This window comes from Amphiura filiformis, chromosome 5 (assembly GCF_039555335.1).
Source record: "Amphiura filiformis chromosome 5, Afil_fr2py, whole genome shotgun sequence".
Taxonomy (NCBI): domain Eukaryota; kingdom Metazoa; phylum Echinodermata; class Ophiuroidea; order Amphilepidida; family Amphiuridae; genus Amphiura; species Amphiura filiformis.
This window is the reverse complement of record NC_092632.1, coordinates 18,758,599-18,784,852: the sequence shown is the minus strand read 5'-3', so window position 1 is coordinate 18,784,852 and position 26,254 is coordinate 18,758,599. Positions and strand designations below refer to the sequence as shown.

General features: G+C 37.5%; 1 protein-coding gene across 1 annotated transcript; it reads right to left on the bottom strand.

Annotated features, from left to right (window-relative positions):
- Positions 1-3,339: 3,339 nt before the first annotated feature.
- Positions 3,340-25,933, bottom strand: LOC140152752 (cytosolic non-specific dipeptidase-like). Its single transcript, XM_072175234.1, has 13 exons — positions 25,779-25,933; positions 23,275-23,398; positions 22,692-22,862; positions 21,972-22,127; positions 21,605-21,685; positions 21,399-21,472; positions 20,803-20,877; positions 11,265-11,409; positions 10,963-11,062; positions 9,255-9,426; positions 8,540-8,625; positions 5,591-5,757; positions 3,340-5,025 (listed from the first exon to the last, which is right to left on the bottom strand). Exons 1-13 carry the CDS (start codon positions 25,808-25,810, stop codon positions 4,978-4,980), a joined length of 1,431 nt encoding a protein of 476 aa, XP_072031335.1. The 5' UTR covers positions 25,811-25,933; the 3' UTR covers positions 3,340-4,977.
- Between the last annotated feature and the right edge of the window lie 321 nt (positions 25,934-26,254).

The window sequence follows — 26,254 nt, the reverse complement described above, 5'->3', positions numbered from 1 at the left end:
ATTTTTTTTTCTAGTTTAGACAAATTTAAAAGATACGAACTCCTGAACAGCGCCATCCCGAATTTCAGCCGACACGCTCGCCTCCTTACCAGTTCCGGCCATGATATTGTTCCGAGGGCCTATTACCCATGCACATTCGATTCAGAAAATTTTCTGAACAGATATGTAATGTTGAGCTCCTATTCTATCTTTTTATCAAAACAACCAAGAGTCACTCAAATTTGGTTCCCTCAGGACGCCGATATATTTCGCATAGGTGCTATTTTTTACCGGAACTATGAAGGGTTACACCAAATGCGGAAGGATTTGGTGTAGTGCACCCTTATAAGAAAAAATATTTTTGATATTCTTTATTTTTGGAATCAGTGGTCAACATCCTAAAAAAGTGTAATTGCTTTTATCGCTAGTCACTCCAAAGTTATAAAACAGGGCTCCAAACAAGCTGGGACTGAGTGAAAATATGATACTTTTCGCAATTTTCAGCATTCAAGGGCCAGAGCAACATTTGGACCATGTTAAACTGTATTTATAATCTCATTAACATCAGGAAAGTGACTTTGTTTACAAAAATATATGTACAATCACAAATTTAACATGACCGAAAAGCGACATATGTGATCATTTCACCCCCCCCCCACTCTTAGATCATGCATAATATAAAGACGTGTCAATAGGCATATGCCTTAAGTTTGGGGGGGGTGTTATGGTTAGATAGAACGGTAATTTGACACTCTAGAATGTTAAATTTCCAAGTTGCGTGTATTATTTTGCAAGATCTAAAATTAAGAAACCCATCATTAGAATTAATTGATAAATTTCTCTCTTGGGAATTGAACATTTGGTCATGAGATAAAAATGCCGTTATTTTGTCATCATTAGGCCATAATATAGTATGCTTTGACTTTAAATGTCTATTGAGACCCAATTAAAGTTTCAGTGATTATTTTCAAAACGGTTATAATTGAGTTTTGATCTTATAATTACATTTTGCATCAAAATAATTCCAAAGATGTTTAATTTTTTCAGCACCGAGATAACCAAAAGTGACCACTTCTATGATATTGGGGCCAAAATAGCTCAATTTCAAGCACGGTCTTAAATTGTCAATTCGACGGGAACTTGCGTTTTGAAGCTAATTTCTCGTGCGTTTAAGAATGAAATCGCGTATTTGTAGACGGAAATAGAAAAACAGACTTTTTTTCTTTGCAAAGACATCAGTTTCAGTCAAAAATCTCAACTTTTGGCACTTAAAATCAGGTATTAATCATGTACATAGCATTTAAAAATGAGTCTTCGAAGGGCACACACCACTAAATAATCGTCCCATTGAAATACACGGGAAAATACAAGAAAGTAAGTTTGTTTTTCTACCCCATGTAACAACATTTTTAATATTTTGATCAAACCAGTGTCTTAAATAAAGATTAAACTTTTATTTAAATTTAATTTTTTGGGACAAGTTAAGACAAACTTAAAAGATACGAACTCCTGAACAGCGCCATCCCGAATTTCAGCCGACACGCTCGCCTCCTTACCAGTCCCGGCCATGATATTGTTCCGAGGGCCTATTACCCATGCACATTCGATTCAGAAAATTTTCTGAACAGATATGTAATGTTGAGCTCCTATTCTATCTTCTTTATCAAAACAACCAAGAGTCACTCAAATTTGGTTCCCTCGGGACGCCGATATATTTCGCATAGGTGCTATTTTTTACCGGAACTATGAAGGGTTACACCAAATGCGGAAGGATTTGGTGTAGTGCACCCTATACAGCGTCCCATTGAAACAAATGTGAAAACACGCCTTAAGTTCTTGGTAAGGGAATGATCCATACAACCCCCCCCCCCCCCCAATGTTGACGTCTGTATGTGCATGGGTTTCTGACCAAATTAACCTCATTTTGGCAATTTTAGCCTAAAAAATGTAAATTTTGCCCTCTTCGGGCGAATTTATCCACTTTTGCACCATATTTCACAAGTTTAGCTTCAATATGGCAATAGGCCCTACCTCTTGATGAAACAATTTTTTTTTTTTTTTATGAGGGAAATCATCTTCTAATATAAATAACAAAAGAAAAGACAAATTGGTATTTTCTAGGAAATTAATGTTACTATAAATTATATAAGCCCATGTAGGCCTACAAACCATTAGGGATTTCGCGAGTGCCCCCCGGCCCCGTGTCCCCAAGACAGACTTGGGAAATGGGCTATAAAATTGGGACTTTTTGTCCAGTCATGATTGTTGGAAATCCAGACTTTTTAAGTTTTATTATGTGTCCGAAGGTGAAAACACCCAGCAGAAGTAAAATATCAGAAATCTTCAATGTGAGAGGCACATTTTGACAATTCCGAGGCTTTAAGGGCTCGGATAGCAACGTATAATTTTTTTTCTGGGACATGAGTACATCAGACATATCTAATTGCATTCTGAATCCTTCTGAATATCAAATGCTTTAAATTAATGCTTTATCATGTTTTGAGGCATGGCGACAGGAAAACCACAATCAGATTGACACATGAGAGGTTATACTGAATTGCAAATCGTCCAGTCTGAAGTGGATCAATGCTGGTGTCCCACAAGGATCCATCCTTGGTCCCCTCCTGTTTATAATAATTATTCATTGATGACATCTCTCAGAGGCTGACAAATACTTCCATCTTGTATGCTGACGATGTTACCCTGATGAACTTTATCGAGTCTAGACTACAGACAAGCTGCTGCTGCATCTCTCAACAAAAACCTATAGAGATCGAAATATGGGCCTCTACAGGGAATATACCGGTACTTTTTGGAGCAGCTAAATGCCAATCCATCACAGTTTCCAACCGCAGAGACTCTGTCGGCAGTCATCCTCTAGCCTCCAATTATTTAGTACAAAGCTCTCAGAGGCAGATAGTGTGGAACTTCTTGGTTTCACCCTCAGTAGAGATTTATCTTGGAACGCTCTTATAACTAAGATGGCAAAGACCGCGGCCCAGCGCACTGGTCTCCTCCGCCGTGCTGCACCCTACTTGGTGCCTGATCAGAGAGGCATAATTTATAAGAGTATGGTCAGATCTAAGATGGAGTATGCCCGGGGGAGTATGCCTTGTATGCCTAACCTTGTTAGTCATGAGCGCTCTTTCATTCCATCTACAGCCCGCACATGGAATGCACTTCCGCCTCACAGGCCTGGAATTGTGAAACGGACCAGCTTCAAAAAAGGAGGTTAATAGCTATCTAGGCGCCAACCCGTCAGCTTTATCGTAATGATATGTCTTGACATAAATTAGAAAACAAAAACACAAAAAAAAACCCACCAACAAAATGTATGTAAAATTAGAGTCTACAAATTAATACTTTTTGTTGCCTTTTGGCAACTTTTTATTTTTTTCTGATTTTTATTTTTATTACAGTTTGACTTTTCAGTTTTGAAATCTTGGGTATTAAAAAAAATGAACAAAAAAATGTCCCGTATTCTTTTTTTGTTGTAAACAGACCTGTCCCTGTGTTATATGCTGGCTACGAAAAGGAGCTTGTGTCGCGTGACAAACATCATGCTATACTATTCAGTAATCCCAGCGAAGGTGTAAAAAATTAAAATTGTTTATAAATTCCCTAAGAGTGAAAGATAAGTCGTTAAAATTGTCATTGGGTATTTGTGCTATGATAACTTTGCAGAGGCCATAAAAACGAAGAAAAAACAACAGTATCGACAAAGTTGATGCCCCATTAAATACATGTTAAATACATTTTCTACTTATGTATAGAAATTACAAATTCATGTAAAATGTCCCATTTTATCTTACACGGCTTTCAGCTTAAAGTGGAAGCCCCACTTTTGGTTCAAGTTCCTTGGGGAATGAATCAAGGTTAAAATTTATCCATGTAAATTCTTTTCTGTCTGTCATCAAAGTAACAGGTGTATTGTGAGTTCTTCTGTGGAGAACTAGCCAAGCGGGGCTACCTGTTTAACCACTTCCAGATGAGAGGCGATGATGAGTTTTGTGGTATGAGCTTTGCCCTGATAGCTCGAAGTTGAACGGTCTGCAAATGGCACAGTATCTCTCTATGGCTATTCAACTCAGCAAAATCAATGGTCAGCCTTATTAAATAAAGAAACTCAAAAAAGACATTTTCGCATATTTTATACTTTTTATTTTTCAATTCATTTTTATCTTTTGGTACATTGGACTTTTCCATAAAGGGCAAATCAAATGGATATTTAGCCTAGTCTGGAATTCTGAAATTCCATTGAGGGGTATCATAGAGGTTTTCTAGAAATACCCAAATAAAAAGTTAAAAAAATAAATATTTGGATTTTTTCAATTGACTACCAAAAAAGGTCTGGAATTACATTTAAGGCATGCCGTATAGGATTTCTAGATTCACACAAATAAAAATGTATGAATTCGCCAATTGACCAAAATATTTGATGCATTTATTGTCAACCAAAGGCAAAACTCGGACTGAAGAACCAGACAAGCCAATATGCCAAGCAAATACAGAATAAATAAACTTGGATTCTGGGGGGTTAGGTTACGATTTATTTTTGGAATAGACCATTATAACATTTGACAGACCGAGGATTGCAGCGATCCAAAGCTTGCAGAAAACCATTGACAAAATACAGGGTGCTCAAAAACTCAACAAATCGCAAAAATTAATTAAATGTTGAAATCAACTCGCATTTAGTTTTTAGCTATATTTTTTCGTTGCTTATTTAATTTCTATGCAATTAGCAAACATTAAAATAAGGAGAAACGATCTAATGACAGAACTAATTATGTAGTACAGTTACAAAGCTCATTCACGACTGTGTGTAAAATAAGCCTGTTTTTATATGCCTTCCTTTCGGATTGCCCTCGATTTAACCATGCAGATTAAAAGATCACAACGTGCGCTTTCCTGAGAATGGATCTTCCACATTTTCATTGTAACTTCTATCATGATGAATGACATAACAATTAACATGCATAATGACGTTTTCAAAATTTATTCCAGCTTGGCCATTTCTTCGAAGTACGCTCCCAAAAGTTTGACCTGTAAAAAAAGGAAGACAAATAAACCACGGTTATTAATATGCTTCAATTTACACAAATAGGCCTAAAGAAAAAACGCTGAAAAGGAGGGAAATGATGAAAAAACAAGGCACGCATTGAATAAAATATACCATAAAACATAGAACTAAGAAGCTCTAAGACAAACAGTATTAGAAGATAAGAGGGGTGGGTAATTTTTAGTATATCGTCTACTACGCTAGTTGCCCAAGTAATTTTTTTGTAATTTTGAGAATTAACAAAGTATAAAATGCATGGTTCAAGCATGCATTTAAACACCAATCTTTGCACAAGAACAAATGACAATGATACAAACTAAAGGAGAATAATCCGAAATAATTAGGGTGATAACATAACCGATGCATGTTTGAAAAATTGTTGGTACTTTGTCTCAGAATTACAAAAAATGAGTTAGGCAATTATCGTAGCAGGGTGACGATATGAAAATTTAATATGAGAGAAAAATGGTAAACCAAATATAAGCTGATGCAGTTACAAACATGTAGTAGTTACTAGTTAATGTGTGTGATACCGATTGCCTTTCTTACCCCATTCATGTAATTTGATATATTAAATTTCTCATTCTGTGAGTGAGCGCCGTCATCACAAGCTCCGATTGGTAAAAGCAGCACATTTTTGTTGATTGCATTCTGAAACATTAATGTGACTGGTATGCTACATCCTTCACGCGTCATGTCGGGCTCAACACCATAAACTAGGATTTAAAAAATGAAGAATGAATAAATATATCATGAATTTTAAACGACTGGGGTACGTCGGTATGGATGGCGGAAAGCTTCAAAATACGCCTAAGAATACGCCTAAGAATACGCCTAAGAATACGCCTAACCTTAGACGTCTAAGATGCATTCTTAGGCGTCTAAGATGCAATCTTAGGCGTCTAAGAAATTCGCGGTAGACTTAAATCAACGAATCACAGGACTAGAAATCCCAAACAACCAATCATCTTAGGCGTATTCAATTATTGACCAATGAAATCTTTTGACGCCTAAGATTTTACACGCCTAAGAATTCTTACACGTCTAAGATTGACCATTTGACCGTGACTAGTGGTGGACGGTATCGCAAATTCGATCAAAACGTACAACGGACGCTGTGCGTTAGAGAATTTTTCGAACAATGGCTGGGTGGTGTGTTTTTAATAAACTCATTTTCTCTCCTTAGCCACCCGGGTCAATCCCAAAGAGAAAGGGGTGATGGGGTGGGAGGGGGATAGGGTACATGTTCTCCCACCTTTCGGCACAATGGCCCATTGTTTTGTTCTTTTCAGCCACTTTTTGAAAATTCAGGCGGAACAATGTATTTTACATAATAGGCTTTTTTTTCATTTGAACATAATCTAGCAGTTGATGTTGTTGTTGCAAACTGATAAAACTTAAATTTGTTTTAAATATTTTGTTTTTCTGATGACTTGCAGTTAATGTAAGATTTTTATTTGTGTGGCTATAGTGTAAATGATGATGATGATAATGATGATGATGATGATGGTGTTGTTGTTGTTGTTGTTGTTGTTGTTGTTGATGATGATGATGATGATGATGATGATGATGATGATGATGATGGATAATACAAATGATGTCAGATGATTATTAGAGTCGTGGTGGTGATGATGATGGCAGTGATGAGGGATTAAATTTAGTATGAAATTTTCACCTCCCCCGCACTCCACCCAGTCAATGTTGTTTTGATACTGAGATAGGAACGGACTAGTATTGGCTCCAACATTGATTAGGGGAGGGGTTGCAAGCAATATGAAACATTGATGATGTTTGCCACTCATGTTACTTGTGATGTTTAAACAAAGAGCACGTGTCGATGGTGTCAACCTGCTCACTTTTCATGTATGTTTTTTCTTAACACGTATGCTATGATTGAGCCAAAATACACAGTTAAGAGACCTCGATACCTCCATTCAACAAGAAAGTTAACCTGACGGTGTAGGGTATGATGCGTTTATATCCAATACGTTCAGAGGTCAAGTTATTATTGCACACACATTATAAGGTCAACCAACTATGTCTTTATAATTCGAACAGCGTGTGACATATTTTCGCCAACTTCGGGCCCCCAGGCCAAGGCCAAATCGTGTTTTATAATTGAAGAGATCAGATATGCATAATTTCAGTCTGCAAAGTGCAAGAAGACAAGAGGTCAAATTTTCTATGTTAAAAATAGAATCATGGAGGTATATAAATATATGCTAGGCATGTTTGTTCCTCTTTGTTGTTTGTGTATTAATTTTTATCATCATCATCATCATCATCATCATCATCATCATCATCATCATCATCATCATCATATCATCATCGTCGTCGTCGTCGTCGTCGCCGTCATCATGCTCATCAACATTAATACCTGACTACTACTAGCCACACCAAAACAGCACACCAAACCAACGAAAATAAAATCAAACCAATTAATCAATGTTGCTGCAAGTCCTCAGAGAAAATCACATTGGTGATACCGTCCATCACTAAAATATCAATCTTAGACGTGTAAGAATTCTTAGGCGTGTAAAATCTTAGGCGTCTAAGATTTCATTGGTCAATAATTGAATACGCCTAAGATGATTGGTTGTTTGGGATTTCTGGTCCTGTGATTCGTTGATTTAAGTCTACCGCGAATTTCTTAGACGCCTAAGATTGTATCTTAGACGCCTAAGAATGCATCTTAGACGTCTAAGATTGCATCTTAGACGTCTAAGGTTAGGCGTATTCTTAGGCGTATTCTTAGGCGTGTTTTGAAGGTTTCCGCCATCCATACGTCGGGGTGTGTAACGATGAGTGCTTGTTTGTGGGTATGGTATATTGTATTCTCTAAATGTAAAAGAGGCGTTTGGTAAATAAATGCGTGACCACACTTGCACTTTACTGAGAGCATATCGCTTCATTAACTTGATTCTCATATTTTTTCAAGCTTTTATAATTATCATAATGTATTAATTCCTGAGTTTTCATATTGAGATGAATTGATTTTATTCCTAGTTATAATGAAAATAGAACGATGGTGTAGATTATTTTGATATGATTAGATTCTCAACCAGTTGAATAAATCACATTATTATTGGTCAATTTAAAAACCTTTTGGTGGAATTGCAGTTAAATATATGTGTTGAAAGAATATGATAATTGTATCTTAGTGGATTGAAATTCCAGTTAGTGTATTGAAAACAAAAACTGACGACAAATTGAATTTTCTTGTGTTGGCAACGTTGAAGAGGGCAATGAGCATGGGCAGATCGTAAAAATAAGTAATTTCAGAAATGCCACATTCGTAATGGGGGAAGGATCGTGTATTTATTTTTTTATCGTATAGGGTGGTGTGCTAAGCCTGAGTCGATCGGCCTATCTCGAACAAACTCGCCATGTGTGGCCGTTGAAGAACTAGTGGATTCGCCCTACTATCATGGTAATTTTTGACACGAAAATATACATGTAGGGATGATGACGCTGTGCAGGGTATGATATAATTATTACCGGCTTTAATTGCTTTGATTCCAGCTTGGTAGTGAGGGTGATTAAAATCAGTCATCCAGGATTCACCACCGTGGAACATGTACGCACTGCAAAGATATTTGTTTAATATTAACAGTATTCAAGACTATTCAAGATCATCGAAGTCAATTATCCACACCAACTCTTACTTTCAATGATAAAAACAGTAATTGAGGGATGGACTAACCTCTAATAACCGAACAGCAGACTTGTTTCGAGTCATGACTCTTGCTTCAATACAAAACAGCAGACGTGACTCGACTCGATTTTTTTTCAATTTTGATCATAAGAAGTTAATTTTACATGGTAAGAAATGGAATTTTAAAACTTTTTGAAAAATATTGAAATAAAAAGTATACCAATGCATTGATATGAATGTGTACAAGGGGGAAAACATTAGTGATCAAAACCATAAAAATCTTAATATCAGGAGGGCCAGCCAACATCGGGGTGGGGACAAAACTTCTCAAGGGGCTATTAGCAGTGGGTGCTCGCTGCTGCTATTCCACCTAGATAGGGGCTGACCTATACATATCAATATAAGTTCGCATTTGTAATATAAACTGAGGCATCAAAAGTATAGGTGCAAAAATCTAAAACGGGGTCAGCCTACCCTATGCTATGTATGCACAAGCTGTGAATATTTATCTATGAGGTCTACTTAATTAAATACATACATGTACAAATGGTTTCTTACTTGAGTTTGTTGGGTGAATTTCTACCTTGGTGAACGTTCTCTAGATATTTTACCACCAACGATTCCACGTTTTTGAGAGTTTGATTAGGTACGAGACGAATTGAGAATTTTCCTGTGACTTTACGTGGGATCACTGTTTTGGCTCCTGCTCCATCAAATGCTCCCTCGATGCCTGCGTTCAAAAATATCAAAACAGGTATTCATTTACTTCCAAGCAATTTCTTCACTCGTCGTTTCTTGCCAAAGAGGAAACAGAGGACTGGCTTAAAGGGGAAAAAACGTTGGCCAGTCGCATGCACTTATTCTGAATAAAATGTAACTTTACACCGGGGTTTACCCGGGGGGCACTTCAATATGAAATGGATATAGGTGTAGGGCTGGCACTTTCGCACTAAGGGGCATTCGGTTAGAGCAAAATGTAAAAAATATGGGGTCATCGGGTGAGAGCATGATTTTTGGCATTCAGTGAGAGCAAAATGTAAAAAATATGAGGTCATTGGGTGAGAACATGACCTTTTTTTTAAAAGGAATCTTTGCTTGAGAGCCGAAAAAGCGCCACAGAAACCTCGAAAATCGAATTTCTAGTTCTAAATGGCTTCAAATTTCTTTGTTTTTTCAAAATAAGTAACAAAATCAGTGATAAATGAAAGATGCTGTTCAAATTGAACTTGTAAGGGTCTTTGGGTGACAGATCAAATGGAAAAATAGGGGGTCTTCGGGTGACAGAGCATGTGTTCGTAAAAAATATGGGGTCTTTGGGTGACAGCGATGCTTCAAAGGGGGTCTTAACAGCCCTACATACGCGTCACCTCCAAAGTGGGAGGCCCCCCCCGGGGGGGGGGGGGTTACACCACCTGCTCCTGAAGGTCACCTGAATCATTTTGCATTGAGGGATATGATGCAATAAAATCCCTGTCTAGTGGGTGAATGTCACTAATCTGGCCTCATAAAAATAATGTTACTGGATTAAATGGACTTAAACATGCTACATTTCCAGATGTGTTGCTTCCACTTCCACGGGCGATTGGTATTTCACCAAACGCAAGAAAAGGAGTCCTATCTGATTGGCTAGAAATCGATCGCTAGATCGCTCAGTGGTAAAGTACAAACTCAAAATGTATTCAATTCTATTGAAATCAATATTCTATTATTGACACAAATAAAGAATGCTTACATATGCATTGTGTTATAGACTTGTGATTTAATATTCTATACAAGCACATGGATCTTAGCTGAATGGGCTAAACGTGTTCATGTATATACATGTAATTGTAATTCTCAAACAGTTAAATATATCACAATTTTGATGAACGATTTAAAAATCGTTACGGATAAAATGCAGTAAAATATATCCACAGCAAACAGCAATCGCCGCTAATTAGTGTATTGCATTTCAAGTTAGTGTATTGGAAACAAAACCTGGGTTTTACCTGACAACAAATCGAATTTTCTTGTAATAGCAACATCATAATTATGGAGTACTGAGCATGCGCAAATCGTAATAATGTGTAGAATAGAAACTCTGTGGTATCTCACATGATAGTCATATCGTGTAAATGGTATGCTTAGCCTGAGTCGCTCGGCCTATCTCGGACAAAATCGCCATGCGTAGCTGTTGAAAAACGAGAGGATTCGCCGTACTATCATGGCAATTTTTGACACGAAGATATAGGGATGATGACGCTGTGTCCCGATTCTAGAAACTTACCATGAATTGAAAGTGACGGATGACGCCATCTATGCTGTAGTAATTTCTCTTTGGAATCATGGAGAAGTTTGTCAGTACCGATTTCCTTCTTGTACGTGTCCTGTCAAAATAAAAACAAAATAGGACACATCGTTTCTATTATCATAAGCCTACCAGTGGGAATTACAGATAATCAAAAATACAAAATGAGTGCTAATGAAATTGAAGATTGAAATAAAGATTATAATACATTAAATGAAATTAAATGGTTGTAAAGTAACTCAGTTATAGGGGAACATGTCGCGGTATAATTACAATCTCACCAAACTGAAATCGATGGGACCATAGAGTTTTTCTTCCTCTGGAGTAAGTTCAGCCACTGAGTCATATACACCAGGTACTTTGATGCGTCCATTCTCATCAACAAGACTGCCTAGAAGAGCTATCAGATCTGCCATGCCTTCATGACTATAGGAAAACAAAATGGTGCAGCCCTGGTAGGTATTTATTTAAATAACTCAATAACATTTGTTGAAGAAAGTAAACAAAAATGGAAGTTACATATGATTAAATATAATTATGCAAATTTTTTTTATCAAAAGGCAATGCGAAATGCATGCTTTTTTGAATGGCCAAATTTAATACTACCTTTTTCAAAAAAAGGAAAGACAACAACAACAACAAGTAATATACAACGACAAACGATACCAAAATAAACACCGTATCGAAAAGCAGAAGAAAATTTCAGTATAAGTGCGTGGAACCCCATGCACGAATGATTGGGCTTTCGTTGTATTAGACGCATGCATGGATTTATCGTTTGATTGAATTACAAATTAATCAACTTATTAAATTAGTTAAAATAATTAACAATTAATTAATTTTATTATTATTTAATTTATTTGTTTTTTCTAAATACTCCCATGCATTTCACACGGCATAAGCTTTGATCAGCTGATAGATAGATGGTCGATACCCTAATTTAATATGCAGGGCTTTGCACCTGTGTTGCATACCGACACATTCCTCTCTAGACGTAGCACTGAGAAAAGTTATTAGTGGTATTCCGAAAAAGAATAAAGTGCCTCACATCGAGCTTGATTTTTTGTGTGTGAGTGTGTGAAGGACCTAATAAAAAGTTATTTATGGCCTACTCATTATAATACCGCAACAATATAGGTAATAAAACTAAAAGTAGGCCTATATCTTTCAAATTATTTCGTTCCCGGGATATCGTTACGCGCTTAACGACAATAAGTGATGTGGTGGAGATTTGTTGCGCAACATTTTTGACCAAAATCTTGTCATGGAATAATTGGTAGGAAAAGGCACTATCTCATTAGCATGAGCTGCATTGTTATTTAAATAGCGTATTGTTATTTAAATTTGGCCTCAGCTCGTATAGATGGCGCTAGTCATGGCATGCAGACGGAGCCTGTTCGAACCAGTGGAAGTGTACAGGCATGTTTAATTGATGCATAAATCACCGTTCTGTATATAGGTATAAGCTGGTATATTTTGTACACGATTTCTTTATACAACAATGGGGGCAATATTAAATGTATTAAGTTTATAAAATGTGACAGTGACGTGCCTTTTTTATTGTCTGTAGTGCAGAGCTCCGCCGACTGAAGCAGCTTGAAGCTATAGATGGTGCCAGCGTGGCCATCCCTGGCTGCATAGTAGAATTCAATTCCAATAATATTGAATTATATCAGATTCATTTCAAGCAAACACCATTGGTCTGCTTTTGAAAAGAAATGTTAATTCCCAAAGATATATAATCGAGTATCACAATGTCATTATATTATGTCAAAACAGCCGTAGATCTTAAAATGGTCAAGGACATTGGTTACGTAATTTCCACAACGGCGTTTGGTGATAGACCTATGAATAAGGGATGAAGTGGTCTTCATTTCTGATCGGTCAGATGTGGTGTAAAAGATTTTGACTTGAAATACCTACTTGTATTTCATACCTTCTCGAATTTCCATCGCATTATTGACAACAAGTCCTAATTTCGACATTTGCTATTGTAAAAAGTCATTCCCTTCTCAAATTAGCAGACTTTCAATAAAAAACATATCTCTGGTGCCTAATGGAAATACCAGTCCGCCATTACGGGTGCAGAGGTCAGTGGTCTCAGCTCTTAAAGCGGGCGCACTTTCAAGCTTGGTACTCGCATTGAACAGACAAAGTTCGCATACTGAATGGCGGCTTTATTTGTCAACCGTAATTAACATGATCAAGGGGTCGAACATAACCGATTCATAACCGATCAATAACTGGACTCATTTTCTACCAAGCAAACCAGCGGGATTTGTCATTGCTTTGCGTGTTTAATAGAACAACCGTGAGTTAAGTGTCACCCCCTTGATCTTGTTTCAAACTTTCGTAATGAATCGGCTGCCTTGGGATAAAGCAGTCGCTTTCTTGTGTTTCTGGCAGATTTACTGCTGCACTGTAGGCCTACTATTGTCGCATGTTTCACGAATTTATCAACCAAAATGATGAAGTCATGGTCAATAGATCTCAATCTTGAAGAATGAAGAAGTTTTGCCAGAAAAAGGTAAGTCCCTTTCATAAAATGTTTGTATTATGCCGAGTGGTTTTACAGTACTCTGCCGAGCCTACATGGGTGAGCAACGGGACCCCGGGAACGGGACCTACAGAAACCCCCGGCAGAGACCCCAACTGGTGCATGTTAGAATGTTGGGCAGAAATTTACACTAAGTAAGCCTTGCATTTGGTATAAAATACACTTTAAACAAATTTACACGGCAGAGGCTTACATAGGCCAATATACAAGAATAAATCTGGGCCCATGGTACGGCAGATGGAATTTGTGATGAACATTGAACACTAGTTCGCAAGGCAAACTTAAAAAACGGGCAAACAGACACATCATTTATCGGTATGACATTTTCGTTATTGGTGATGCCCTACGGTATGGGTTCCCTGTACTAATTGAACACGGCCTAATTGCGCCAAACTGCTATACGGATAGGACTAATTGTGCAATGTTGTAAAAATACATGTAGTTCGGACTCGGACGGTTATTCACAGATTTAAATGCAGGTTTAAAGATAAAACATGCATAATATTAATGATAGGCCTACAATGCACGGGTTGTATGAGATTCTAGGTCTACAATGAAATAAATGCAATTCATGATGTATAATGAATTTATCGTTTAGGTTATTTGCACGTTTGCATTCCAACTTGCTTACTTGCTTTTCCATCTTATGTTAACCAAAACAAGGCTAACATAAACAACCTGTACCTGTACGTGCTGAATCTCCTTGAATTTACATTCTCTCTTTTTGCCAAATGTTCCCAACATGCATGCAACCAAAACCAGCTTGCAATGTGGAGCTTTAAACTCCTTGTTAGTAAACAACAAAAACTAACCCATACACGTGGGGTTTGGCATTTTGATTCCAAAAATACCAGTCACTTGTTATTGATATTATTACTTAGTGGGCAAATTGAAACAAACCCTGGCCCTCAAGTTTTGGAGTACAAATGTGGCGTTTGCCAGTCAGAGGTTGGTAATGATGCTCAAGCGTTAATCTGTGACAAGTGTAACTTCTGGTGTCACACCGAGTGTGTTGGTTTATCTGATCAAAATTATAATGACCTGATGAACACATCTGGTAGTTTTTCCTGGGTGTGCTATCAATGTGGCTGTCCAAATTTTGATAGCTCTCTTTTTGGAACCAGATCCATAGAGTTGTCAAATCCATTCTCAACACTAAGTGATTCTATCATTGACATTCCAGGTGGTGATTACCCCAAAACATCCACCCCAACTGATACAAACCATGAGCAACAATTCAGGAGTTTTTCTCCTCCCAAAAACCGTAGCAACAAAATCAAGACAATGATTATAAACTGTAATGGGCTGAAAGGTCAAAAGAAACAGGCAGCCTTTCGTGCCTCAGTGGATCATCACAATCCTGATATCATCCTGGGCTGTGAGTCAAAAATCAGTCAAGATATGGCTACATATTCCATATTCCCAGACAATTACGCCATTTACAGGAAAGATAGAGACTCAAACGGGGGAGGCGTATTTATTGCTGTCAGAGACACTCTCATAACTGCTGACATACCAGACTTAGACTCAAACTGTGAAGTAGTGTGGGCAAGCTTACAGTTTTCAGACACCAAATCACTGTATATTGCCAGCTACTATGGCCCACAAACTAACAAAGCTAAATCCCTTGAAGAATTAGCCAAGTCCTTGTCTACTGTGTACTCTAAACAGAGATCTAAGCTCCCAAATGTCATCATCGGGGGCGATTTCAACTTCGCTGACATAAATTGGGATTCATGGACAACCACCAACCCAAAAACAGCTAGTGAACACAGAAGCTTCTTGAGCTTTTTACTTGAAAACTCACTCTCCCAACTTGTCACAAAGGTCACTAGACCTATATCCAATAGTATATTGGATTTGATCACCACCACAAATCCACACTTGGTGAGCAACATCATTGTGAGCTCAGGTATATCGGACCACGATATAGTCACCTTTGACATAAACATGAAACCAAAATACCAGGTTAAACCACCCAGGAAAATTTATAACTTCCTGAAAGCTGATGAAAGTGTTTTAAATGAAAAGGTAGCAGCATTCACACAGGAGTTTCTTGCATCAAATCCCTCTCTAAATACTGTGGACACAAACTGGGAGAAAATAAGAAATTGCTTGTATGAAATCATGAATGACCATGTCCCATGGAAAATGAGTAATGGGAAACGTCATCTCCCTTGGATCACTCGTGACATCAAGCGATGCATGCGGAAAAGAGACACTCTCTACAGCAAGGCACGTAAACATCCAAGTGACCAATCCTGGAGAACATTCCGCCAATATCGGAACAAAGTGACCTCATTGGTTCACAACGCACACCAAGAATACGTCAACAACATCATTGGTGCCAACATTGTAGAGAAACCAAAATCCTTCTGGTCATACGTGAAGCTCATGCGAACTGAAAATCTTGGAGTACCAACACTCAGAACTGACACAAAACTCTGCACAACTGACAAAGATAAAGCTGAAGCTCTCAACACACACTTCAAATCTGTCTTCACTTGTGAACCAAAGACCAACATACCTGATAAGGGGATCTCACCTCATCCATCAATATCGGTGCTCACCATAGGCTTGGAGGGAGTGGAAAACAACTTTCATCACTGAACCCAACCAAGGCTTGTGGACCAGATGAACTGCCTGCCAAGCTCTTGAAGATGGTCGCACATGAACTAGCACCTGCACTCAGATTTCTTTTTCACCAATCCTACACCCTGGGCTGCGTACCAACCCAATGGAAACAAGCTCTGGTCACCGGTATACACAAGAAAGGTCTAAAATCCGACCCTGCAAATTACAGACCCATTTCACTTACTTGCCTGTGTTGCAAAATAATGGAACACATTGTACTCAGCCATGTTTCCAAGCATCTCAACGCAAATAACATCTTGCTTGACTCTCAACACGGGTTTAGGGAGAGGCTGTCAACGGTAACACAACTAATTACATCTTGCCATGACTGGTCTTACACTCTCCAAAATCGCGGCCAAGCTGACGTAGTGTTGCTAGACTTTAGCAAGGCGTTTGATAAAGTTCCACATCATCGTTTATCCGCCAAACTAAACTTCTACGGCATCAGAGGTCCGACTTTGGAATGGGTCAACTCCTTTCTGCACAACAGAGTACAAGCTGTGTCAGTAAACGGTTCTCACTCCAGCTGGGGCAATGTTACATCAGGTGTACCCCAAGGATCGGTACTTGGACCAGCCCTCTTCCTGTTGTACATTAATGATATCCAAGAGAAGATCCAGTCAAGTATGCGCCTGTTTGCAGACGACAGTATTGTGTATCGGGAGATTAAGAGCGAAGAAGACCATCGCATCCTGCAGAGAGATCTTGAAGTCCTCGCTGACTGGTCGTCCACCTGGCTTATGCAGTTTAACATCAGCAAGTGTGCCATTCTCTCCATCACCAAGAAACGCAAACCAAGCATCTTCCAATATAACATCCTTGGACAGCCACTTGTGAGAGCAGACCAGCACGAGTATCTCGGCGTTACCATCTCGCATGGGTGGAAGCTCTATAGTCCGAAGGTTCTTTATTCCGACGGTTCTTTAGTCCGAAGGTTCTTTAATCCGACGGTTCTTTATTACGAAGGTTCTTTATTCCGACGGTTCTTTATTTCGAAGGTTCTATAGTCCGAATTTTAAAAAAGGTTCCCTAATCCGAATATTAAAAGAGGTTCTTTAATCCGAATTTTAAAAACGGTTCTCTAGTCCGAATATGAAAATAGGCTCTATAGTACGAATTTAAAAAAAGGTTCTCTAGTCCGAATATAGAAATAGGTTCTCTAATCCGAATTTGAAAAAAGGTTCTCTGGTCCGAAATTGCAAAACGGTTCTATATTCCGAAACGGATACCGTGTTCTTTAGTCCGAATTGGTAAACGGGTTCTATAGTCCGAATTTGATTTTTATCATTTGTTTCAGTGTCAAATCATCACTTGTTAAATACAAATCCGCTGAAACTCAACATGGTTGGTTTCTCTGGATATTTTCTGTAGCGTACATTGACGTTCACCTTTATTCTGGTGATATTTTCTTCATTTTTATCCGTTTTTCATTCCATTATAATATTATATACTAGTAATACTATACGATGTATTCGGGCATTGTCGAGTTCAAATTTTCATAGCGCCATCCCGCCATGTAAATGCTGCGGCTGTTTCATTTAAACAAATTAGTTTACAGAATAGTTAAAGTAGGCCTATAGTTTTATCTTGCGATTGGGGGGGCGTGCCCGGGGTGTAAAATATTTCAATGTACGGGTAGTCTTGTGATTAAATGATCATCATTTTCGACCAGTTCTCCACCCTGCCCTGAAAACCCGTTTCTGGAATTTTTCAATCCGAGGGTCTACTTCATTAAAAAATTGTGTTATACAACTTTTAGTAGCGTCATCTCGTTTGCCATACTGCTTTAGTATTATCTAGCTAGTGGGCGTAGTATATGTTAATGTTTTAAAAATTCGGACTATAGAACCTTTTTACTGATTCGGACTAAAGAATACGGTATCCGTTTCGGACTATAGAACCGTTTTACAATTTCGGACTACAGAACCCTTTTTTGAATTCGGATTATAGAGCCTATTTCTATATTCGGACTATAGAACCCTTTTTAAAATTCGGACTATAGAGCCTATTTCTATATTCGGACTATAGAACCCTTTTTCAAATTCGGACTATAGAGACTTTTTTCATATTCGGACTAGAGAACCGGTTTTAAAATTCGGACTATAGAACCTTCGACATAAAGAACCGTCGGAATAAAGAACCTCTTTTCAATTTTTTTTCGGACTAGAGAACCTCTTTTTAAATTCGGACTAACGAATGCTATGAACACGTGTTCGGACTAGGGAACCTTCGGACTAAAGAACCTTCGGATTATAGAACCTTCGGATTATAGAGCAGTCCCCCTCGCATGATCTCCAATGGAGCGACCACTGCAGTAAAATCACCAAGAAAGCGAGTCGCACCTTGGGTTTGCTACGCCGCACCTTATCTCCCTGTAATCAAGACGTCAAAGCCAGAGCCTACCAGGCGCTTGTACGCCCTCAGCTTGACTACGCCGCTGAAGCCTGGAACCCGTATACCATCACTGTAGTTAATCGCATTGAGCAAGTTCAGCGAGCTGCAGCACGGTTTGTCTTCAGAGACTTCAGAAGAACTACATCTGTGTCAAGCTTGATCAACACCTTGGGCTGGGACCAACTTCATACCAGGCGCCTGGCATCACAGCTGACCATGTTCTATAAGATCCAACATGGCCTGGTCAACATACAACTGCCGCACATTATCCAACCAGCAACCTACATAGGTAGACACGACCATCAATTGAAATATTCCATACCAGAAGCCACCATAGACTGCTACAAATATGCATACTATCCTAGAGCCGTAAGATTGTGGAACCAACTACCATCAGCGACAGTGTTAGCACCATCTTTAGCCACTTTCAAGGAAGCCGCCCTACCAGCTGTGAGGGGGATGAAGGTACCTGTTGGCTCAAGACTCCTGTAAACCACCACAGCAAGTATGTTTTATCCCGCACCCTAAGTTTTTCGTTTGGTATGGTCGTTACTTTTTCTTCACCTACACTTTTCTGCACTTTGCCTGTTGACGTCACTTCTGCACCATCCTAGTATAGCTTTTAAAGCTGCAAAAGGATTCACCTTTGAAGATTGAAGATTAGGACCCCGTAATAAGCTGGGGAAATTCAAAACAGACATCCCGGGACAGACTCAGTCTTCGCACTGGCAAAGTCTATGGAAACCAGACATTGGCACCAATTTATTAGGCCAAATAAAAAAATAAACATGTTTCACGTCCCCTCCCGCTTCCTTTTTGAGGTTTCCTCGATCAAATATTTTTTATTTTTTGAAATTCAGTTATAACTTTTCAAAAAATATGTCTAGGAAGTTAAGATGCTTTCTATAGTCTTGTTAAGATACAAGAAACATTTTAGGAAGGTTTTGTGATCATTAGAGGGGGTGTAACTCTCAGAACAACAAATAAAAAAGGGCCTCCTCCTTTTTCCAGGCATTATTGTATATGCTAAAACAGCTCTAAGTATGGGTATTTACACCAATTTTGTGATAAAAAATAGAAAATAAAAAGCCCCCTCTTCCTGCTTTTTTTCGAAAACCCGGACGTGAAACATGTTTTATTTTTTACTTGGCCTTACATGATAAAATAGCGGATGAATATAAGGCCCTATAGGCCTACACCGGTCTACACTGCCGATGCAAAAACTCATGTAAATATTGAGTGCAAAGCGGTGCAAAAGAGATGCATAATGTACTGAAAATCTGACGATATATCCGGGCGATATAATAAAAATGAACTTAACATTCTTGTACCATGGCCTGTACACATCAGAAAATGAACAGAAACATATATATATATATGTAGGCTTATAAACAAATGATCATATTTCTATTTTGCATATATTTTAGATTCATCCAATGACAGCGATATACATGAATTGCACTATTCAGAGAACATTCATGGAAGAAACTTGGAGTATTAATTATTGTCTGCATGGATCCAAGTATAATCAAGAAATCAGGGAAGAAAAGGTAAGCCAGTGCAAAGAGATATTTCATTATGACTGCCCCAGGTGGACCGTCCACAAGGGAGTAAATCGACCCCAATGGTAAACATGGTAAAAATATTTTGAGGTAGTGAGTTTGACATGGGTTTTGTTTTAGATCTACTCGTTATTCGAACTCTTAGACCTACAAGTCGTTTTGTATGCCTGTTTTGTAGGTTTAGATCCGATATTACAGGAGGGAATGATATGCCTTAGCCTGAGTATTTTATACCTCATAATGAGATTTGATGTCATCTGCTGCCTGTTGATTTTCTAACAATAAGCATAAGTGACAATGCCGTAGGCCTAAACATTATTTTCAAGGTCTACACCCATGCATTCGTCCTTTTGCCGGACCAGATAAAAAGTAAATACATTTAAACGAAATTGATTGGATACTATTCTTCCAAGACGAAGAGAAAGTTTAGTTGTCATCGAATCACTCTGTACTTATTCAATCCTGTGTAACTGTTTCATTTATTATATCGTTTAATTTAAGAGAATTGTTTATTTTGTTACCTGCTACTATAAATGTTATTAATTATTACAGGTAAATAACGTGGCCATTTATACTTTTAAAATCGGACTTTATAGGCCCCACTCTTGGAAATGTGTCCGATAAAAATCTTTGATTTTTGTGTATCAATATACAACTATATTTTGTACTTACACGGATCCGCCATATACTCCAGAATGCAGATCTCTAGCTGCACATTCTATTTCAACGAAGAAGTATGCAATGCCCCTATGTAAAGTTTAAAAGGTAAAATAAAATTTAAAACGATGTATTATCAATTATAATTTGTTACGATTCAAATTGCCATGTTCCAATATTTATCCAATATTTATCCTTAAATAATTATTAGAATTTGAATATAGCTTATGATAGCTATCTAATTTTATTACTCCATAGAATAATCTATGTAAATGGAAAAGCTCTTGAATTGGATCAGTGTGGTGTGTGTATATATCCTTTTTCGGGAAGGGGTGGGGGTCCAAGTGGAAGAACGTGCATCATTTGGCCCTGTTTTACTGTGATAATTAAAAAAAATCAATTGTACACTATTTTAGCTCAAAATTAAGGTGAAAATTTGTGTTAACAGGCCAATTTTCAATTTTACATTATTTTTGTGTAAAATAAGATTGAAAGTTTGTGTTTACCAGTCACATTCGAATTTCACATTGGGAACGAGGAGGGTAGAGGGGTTGAAATTTCATTTTGGATGGTGGTTTTATAAGACCACACTGAATACCATGTTCACTTACCTTAGTCCATATGTGATACAAGGTTTGGTTGTGCCTAGCCAATAGTTGTCAGATATGCATACATAGTCAACATCCTAATGAAAGCAATGAAATTGGGGAAAAAGTTCGTGATAAGCAACAATATTTTTATACTGCTATCTGCATAATTTTTACATTAATTTGTCAAAATGTGTCGTTTAAAAACTCAATTGAAAAGTATAATGTACCGAAAAGAAGGTGTCTTTCTTGTTATGTATGAGCTCCTCCAATCCTTCTGATCCGGACTCTTCCATACCTTCAAAGCAAAACTGTATCATAGAAAAACAAATCAAATAATTTCAGTTTAAAATGAGGTAAAAATACAAAATACAATTGCTACAAGGGGTATTCTATGATCGCTCTTTCTCAGTATTAACATTAAAATGATGATATAATTTTTCTGTTTAAAAACCTAAGACAATAAACCTCCAACGCATACAATATCTGTGATTGCATTCACTCAAAAGATTCAAACACCAAGGAATTTACAGCGTAGATCCATGCCATGAATCATTCGGTGTGGGGAATTGCTAATTTGGATATAAAAACACTTACCTTAATATTGATGGGAATGTCCCTTTTCAGAGTTTGGTAAGCTTCTATTGCATTGATCCAGCATAGCACTGGACCTTTGTCATCCGTTGAGCCACGCCCATATAGTTTGCCATCTTTTTTGGTTAAGACAAATGGCTCGGTATCCCAGCCATCAGACTGTAAGTAAAATTGTCACATAATATGGCTGTAGCAATAGTTGAAATGTCTGGAATGTTTAGGATTGATCAGTGATTTATTTAATAAATGAACAACTGAATTACAAAAATGAGCGACCTATAGCGCATTCCGAGTACATCCTAGCATCTTAAAATATTTATAAGCATATTTTGATTTACACCTCTGGTCCAATTTACAATGTAACACATTGTTACGTTCGATCAAAATAGCTCATTATGTAAGGAAAGATGCAGTTTTGAAAGTTGCACTTTGGTTCAACGAACTCTCACAAAGCATACATTCTGGTGCATAATGTAATGTAAGTTCTGCATGCTTTGTGAGAGTTGAATGGACCGAAGTGCAGACTCCACGGGCAGACTCTTACGGCATTTTTCATACGCAACAATGTATGAAATTGTTAGTTATTGGAGATGTGTTAAACAAAATCAGCTATCGAAAACTTTTCAAAATGGTTAATTTCTTAAAAAGAAAATCGATTTATTTTGAGAAAGTAATAGGAGACATTTAGAACTTGTCAACCCTTTATAAGTGCTACATATTCACCAATTTTGCTGGTTGAACATCAAGATGTCCATAAATGCAGACAGTATTCTTCTTTGGATCGTTACCAAGGTAACCCAGTATCACCGGTGGTAGTGGAATTTCTGATCCATCTGGTTGTTTTTGCATTCCAACCTCTTCCAAAGTAACTACACCACCTAAATCGGTCAACATCTGAAGGCACATAAATTAACGTAATAGTTTTAAAAGTAATTGTGCCATCATGACAGGGATTACTCACTGAACTCGATTAATCATGTTTAGCTGAAATGGTCGTTATTTGCTATGATGGGTCTGCTTTCGGAACAAAGTACTCTTCTACACAAAACACAGTACACATGGCTCTGAAAAGAGCCGTGCAAATTGTCCAAATTGTGTTCCCTTTTTATGGGGGTGGGGTGCAGGGGCGTAGTGGGCCCGGTCCCCCTGGATCCACTCCTGATCCGAGTTTAATGGTGCGACGATTTCTTATTTTCTAACTGGGGATATGGCAATGTAGGCATATGTGAATTGCAGCCATGCGCCATTCATGCATATAAGTTCCGTATCGTTGATATTGTCAAACTTGTTTCAAAAAGAATATTACCTTAGCAGTGGTTTCAACCATTCTTCGGACCTCTGACCTTGTCTCGGGCCAGGTTGATACACTTTTGATAGCTACGGCATCAGCAAGACGCTTGACATACTTGTCTTCATTTTCATCAACCAACCTGAAGCATTAAACAAAATGTTAGATCGTTTTGGAACAGGATTTTATAAGAAACCGTTATACCGCACCGTTAACATATTAAATTGATGGTAAATTTTAGGAGTTTGGTTACCCACGCTCGTTGTTGAAGAGCGTTAAAATAATCATGTTAATTGTACCACTATTGACACTGACGTTTCGTTGTCTACTCCCGGTGTCTACTATACCTCAGTTTTAGGAGCACAATTAAACCGACTCCTCATAAAGACGATGGGTCGACTTTTTCAAGAAAAATAGTGTAAGGTTATATAGATTGTCGTATTGCACTCTCGTGGGGGTGGTTCTTCCAAAAATCGTACGGGGATGTGACACGCAGACTTTTGGATACTGACTTTCAATCTACTTTTTGTAATTTTTTGCTATCCAATGATCAGTATACCAATTTTCAACAAAGCACCCGAATTTATACTAATTGGGTGCTTTTATGGGCATTTTTGTCATTATTATGTTTTGATGGATCCAAGTGTGTGAAAATATTGGATCTAACACATAGATAGTGATAAAATTGGATTCTTTACGCCCAATATTTATCGGTCTCGCTATGAGTTTTGAAATATAGGACTCGACTACGTCTCGTCCAATATTATAAAACTCATAGCTCGACCAATAAATATGGGCTCAATCAATCCACTTTTATATCATTATTATGTTTTCATGAATCCAAGTGTGAGAAAATATTAGATCCGAAACATAATAATGATAAAATTGGATGCTTTACGCCCAATATTTATATGGGCTCAATCGATCCAATTTTATATCAAAATGCGCCCAATACAATAGTGAGCGCATTGGTCTCCACTTAAAACCCACCCATCGATCTACAAATCACTGAAAAGGTACCGTGGCACATCCATTCCCTGTAGGCCTATACCTTCAACCAGGGAGACCTACCGGGATTGTACTTATCTCACCTTGAAGTACATAACACACATAAATAGCGTACTCACTATTACAACTCATAGCCCAATCAAATTAAGGGATCTGGAATGAGCGTTTTGAGCGTTTCGACAGTATTTTTTATGGAACATGAGAGCACCTCAGACGTATCGAATTGCATTCTGAATACGAAACATGTCTTTCTGATATCAAATAATTTTCATTTTTGAAAATCACGATATAATACAAATTTTATGACAAATTATAAAAATTTGATATTTTTCAAATTTTTGATATATAACAGTCCTCGAAGTAAATTTTATAAATCTAATGATATATTCTTAAAGTGTATGTAGCTGGGAGGAAAAAGCCGACGATCAATTGAAAATTTTGACCTTTCATATTGAAGATATGGATTTTTCCCCAAAAGACCTAATTTTTTTGGTGTTTTGGGAAAAAAAATCCATATCTTCAATACGAAAGGTCAAAATTTTCAATTGATCGTCGGTTTTTCATCCCAGCTACATACACTTTAAGTATAAATCATTAGATTTATAAAGTTTACTTCGAGTACTGTTAAATATTAAAAATATCAATTTTTAATGATTTGCCATAAAATGTGTATTACATTGCGAATTTCAAAAATCAAAATTATTTGATATCAGAATGACATTCTTCGTATTCAGAATGCAATTCGATATGTCTGATGTGCTCTAATGTCCCACAATAAATACTGTCCAAACGTTCATACCCCCACCCTTAAGGAATCACCTACCACTAATTGCAACAGAAACCATTTAATCACCCTTCATTTCAGAAAAGTATATTTTAAGGACATTAATAAAAGTCCAAGTAGTGGAAGAGTGCCTAATTTGCATAAATCCAAAAATGGCCGCTTATGCAGGGCTGGCAAATTTCAAATTTGGTCTATTGTGATGCAAGCAAGACGTTGGTATAGGCCAAGTTTTAAACAAGATTTGACCAACTTTGAATTTTCACCCCTTTATAAGCGGCCATGTTGGATATATGCAAATTAGGCACGGTTCCACTACTTGGAAGTTTTGATATTTTCTTTAATATACTTTTCTTAAATGAATAGTGATTAAATGGTTTCTCTTACAATTAGTGGTGGGTTAAGCCCTGATTTTCCTTAATTTGTTTGGCCTAATAGCTATAGACCTATGTATAATCTAGACTTACTGAATTAGTGTTGAATCTAATGCTATAGTAGTCATCAACATGATCAAATGGCCAAAAGATAAATGACGGACTATTAAACCGAATAATCGCAATTGTCAGTCGGTACAAGTATAATGCCAGAAGTATAACAAATACAATATGCTACCAGTAGTGATATCTCATGGTTGAATCTATATGATCTATACCTCAGAATCAAATTACCTTATCGGTATCGGTATATATGCCAGATTTATATTTGAGCTTAATAATCAGTGATAACAACTTACCGAAAGAAATCTGCGAGAAATTCATTTGCCATTTTAAACAGCTATAGCTACGTTAAAGCTATGTTCATTATACTTCATTTGCTTTCAGGAAAGACCTTTGTTGTTTAGTATTGCCAAGGGTATTGTCTTGACATAACCTTGCATCGCGGTGCAAAGTACATCCGTTACAGGTCAATGCCTAGATCCATATCATAAACGGCCTTCAAAGAAGAGAATTTCCTTTAAAAAGGAAGGTGCGGATTTTTTTTCTATCCCAGCATTTTTTTATACTACAATGTATTTTTTATTTGGATGATACGCGCTGTTTAGAATATTTAAAAATATCACAAGGTACTGTTTCAATTTATTTGTATCATTATAGGGTTATAAATATGGGTGACCTAGGCCTATACAGGCCTACATGTAGTTGAGACTTTTGGTTCTTCCAATACTGTCAGATTTTGAAATTATACCGTCTTTCAAGGTGGATATTTAAT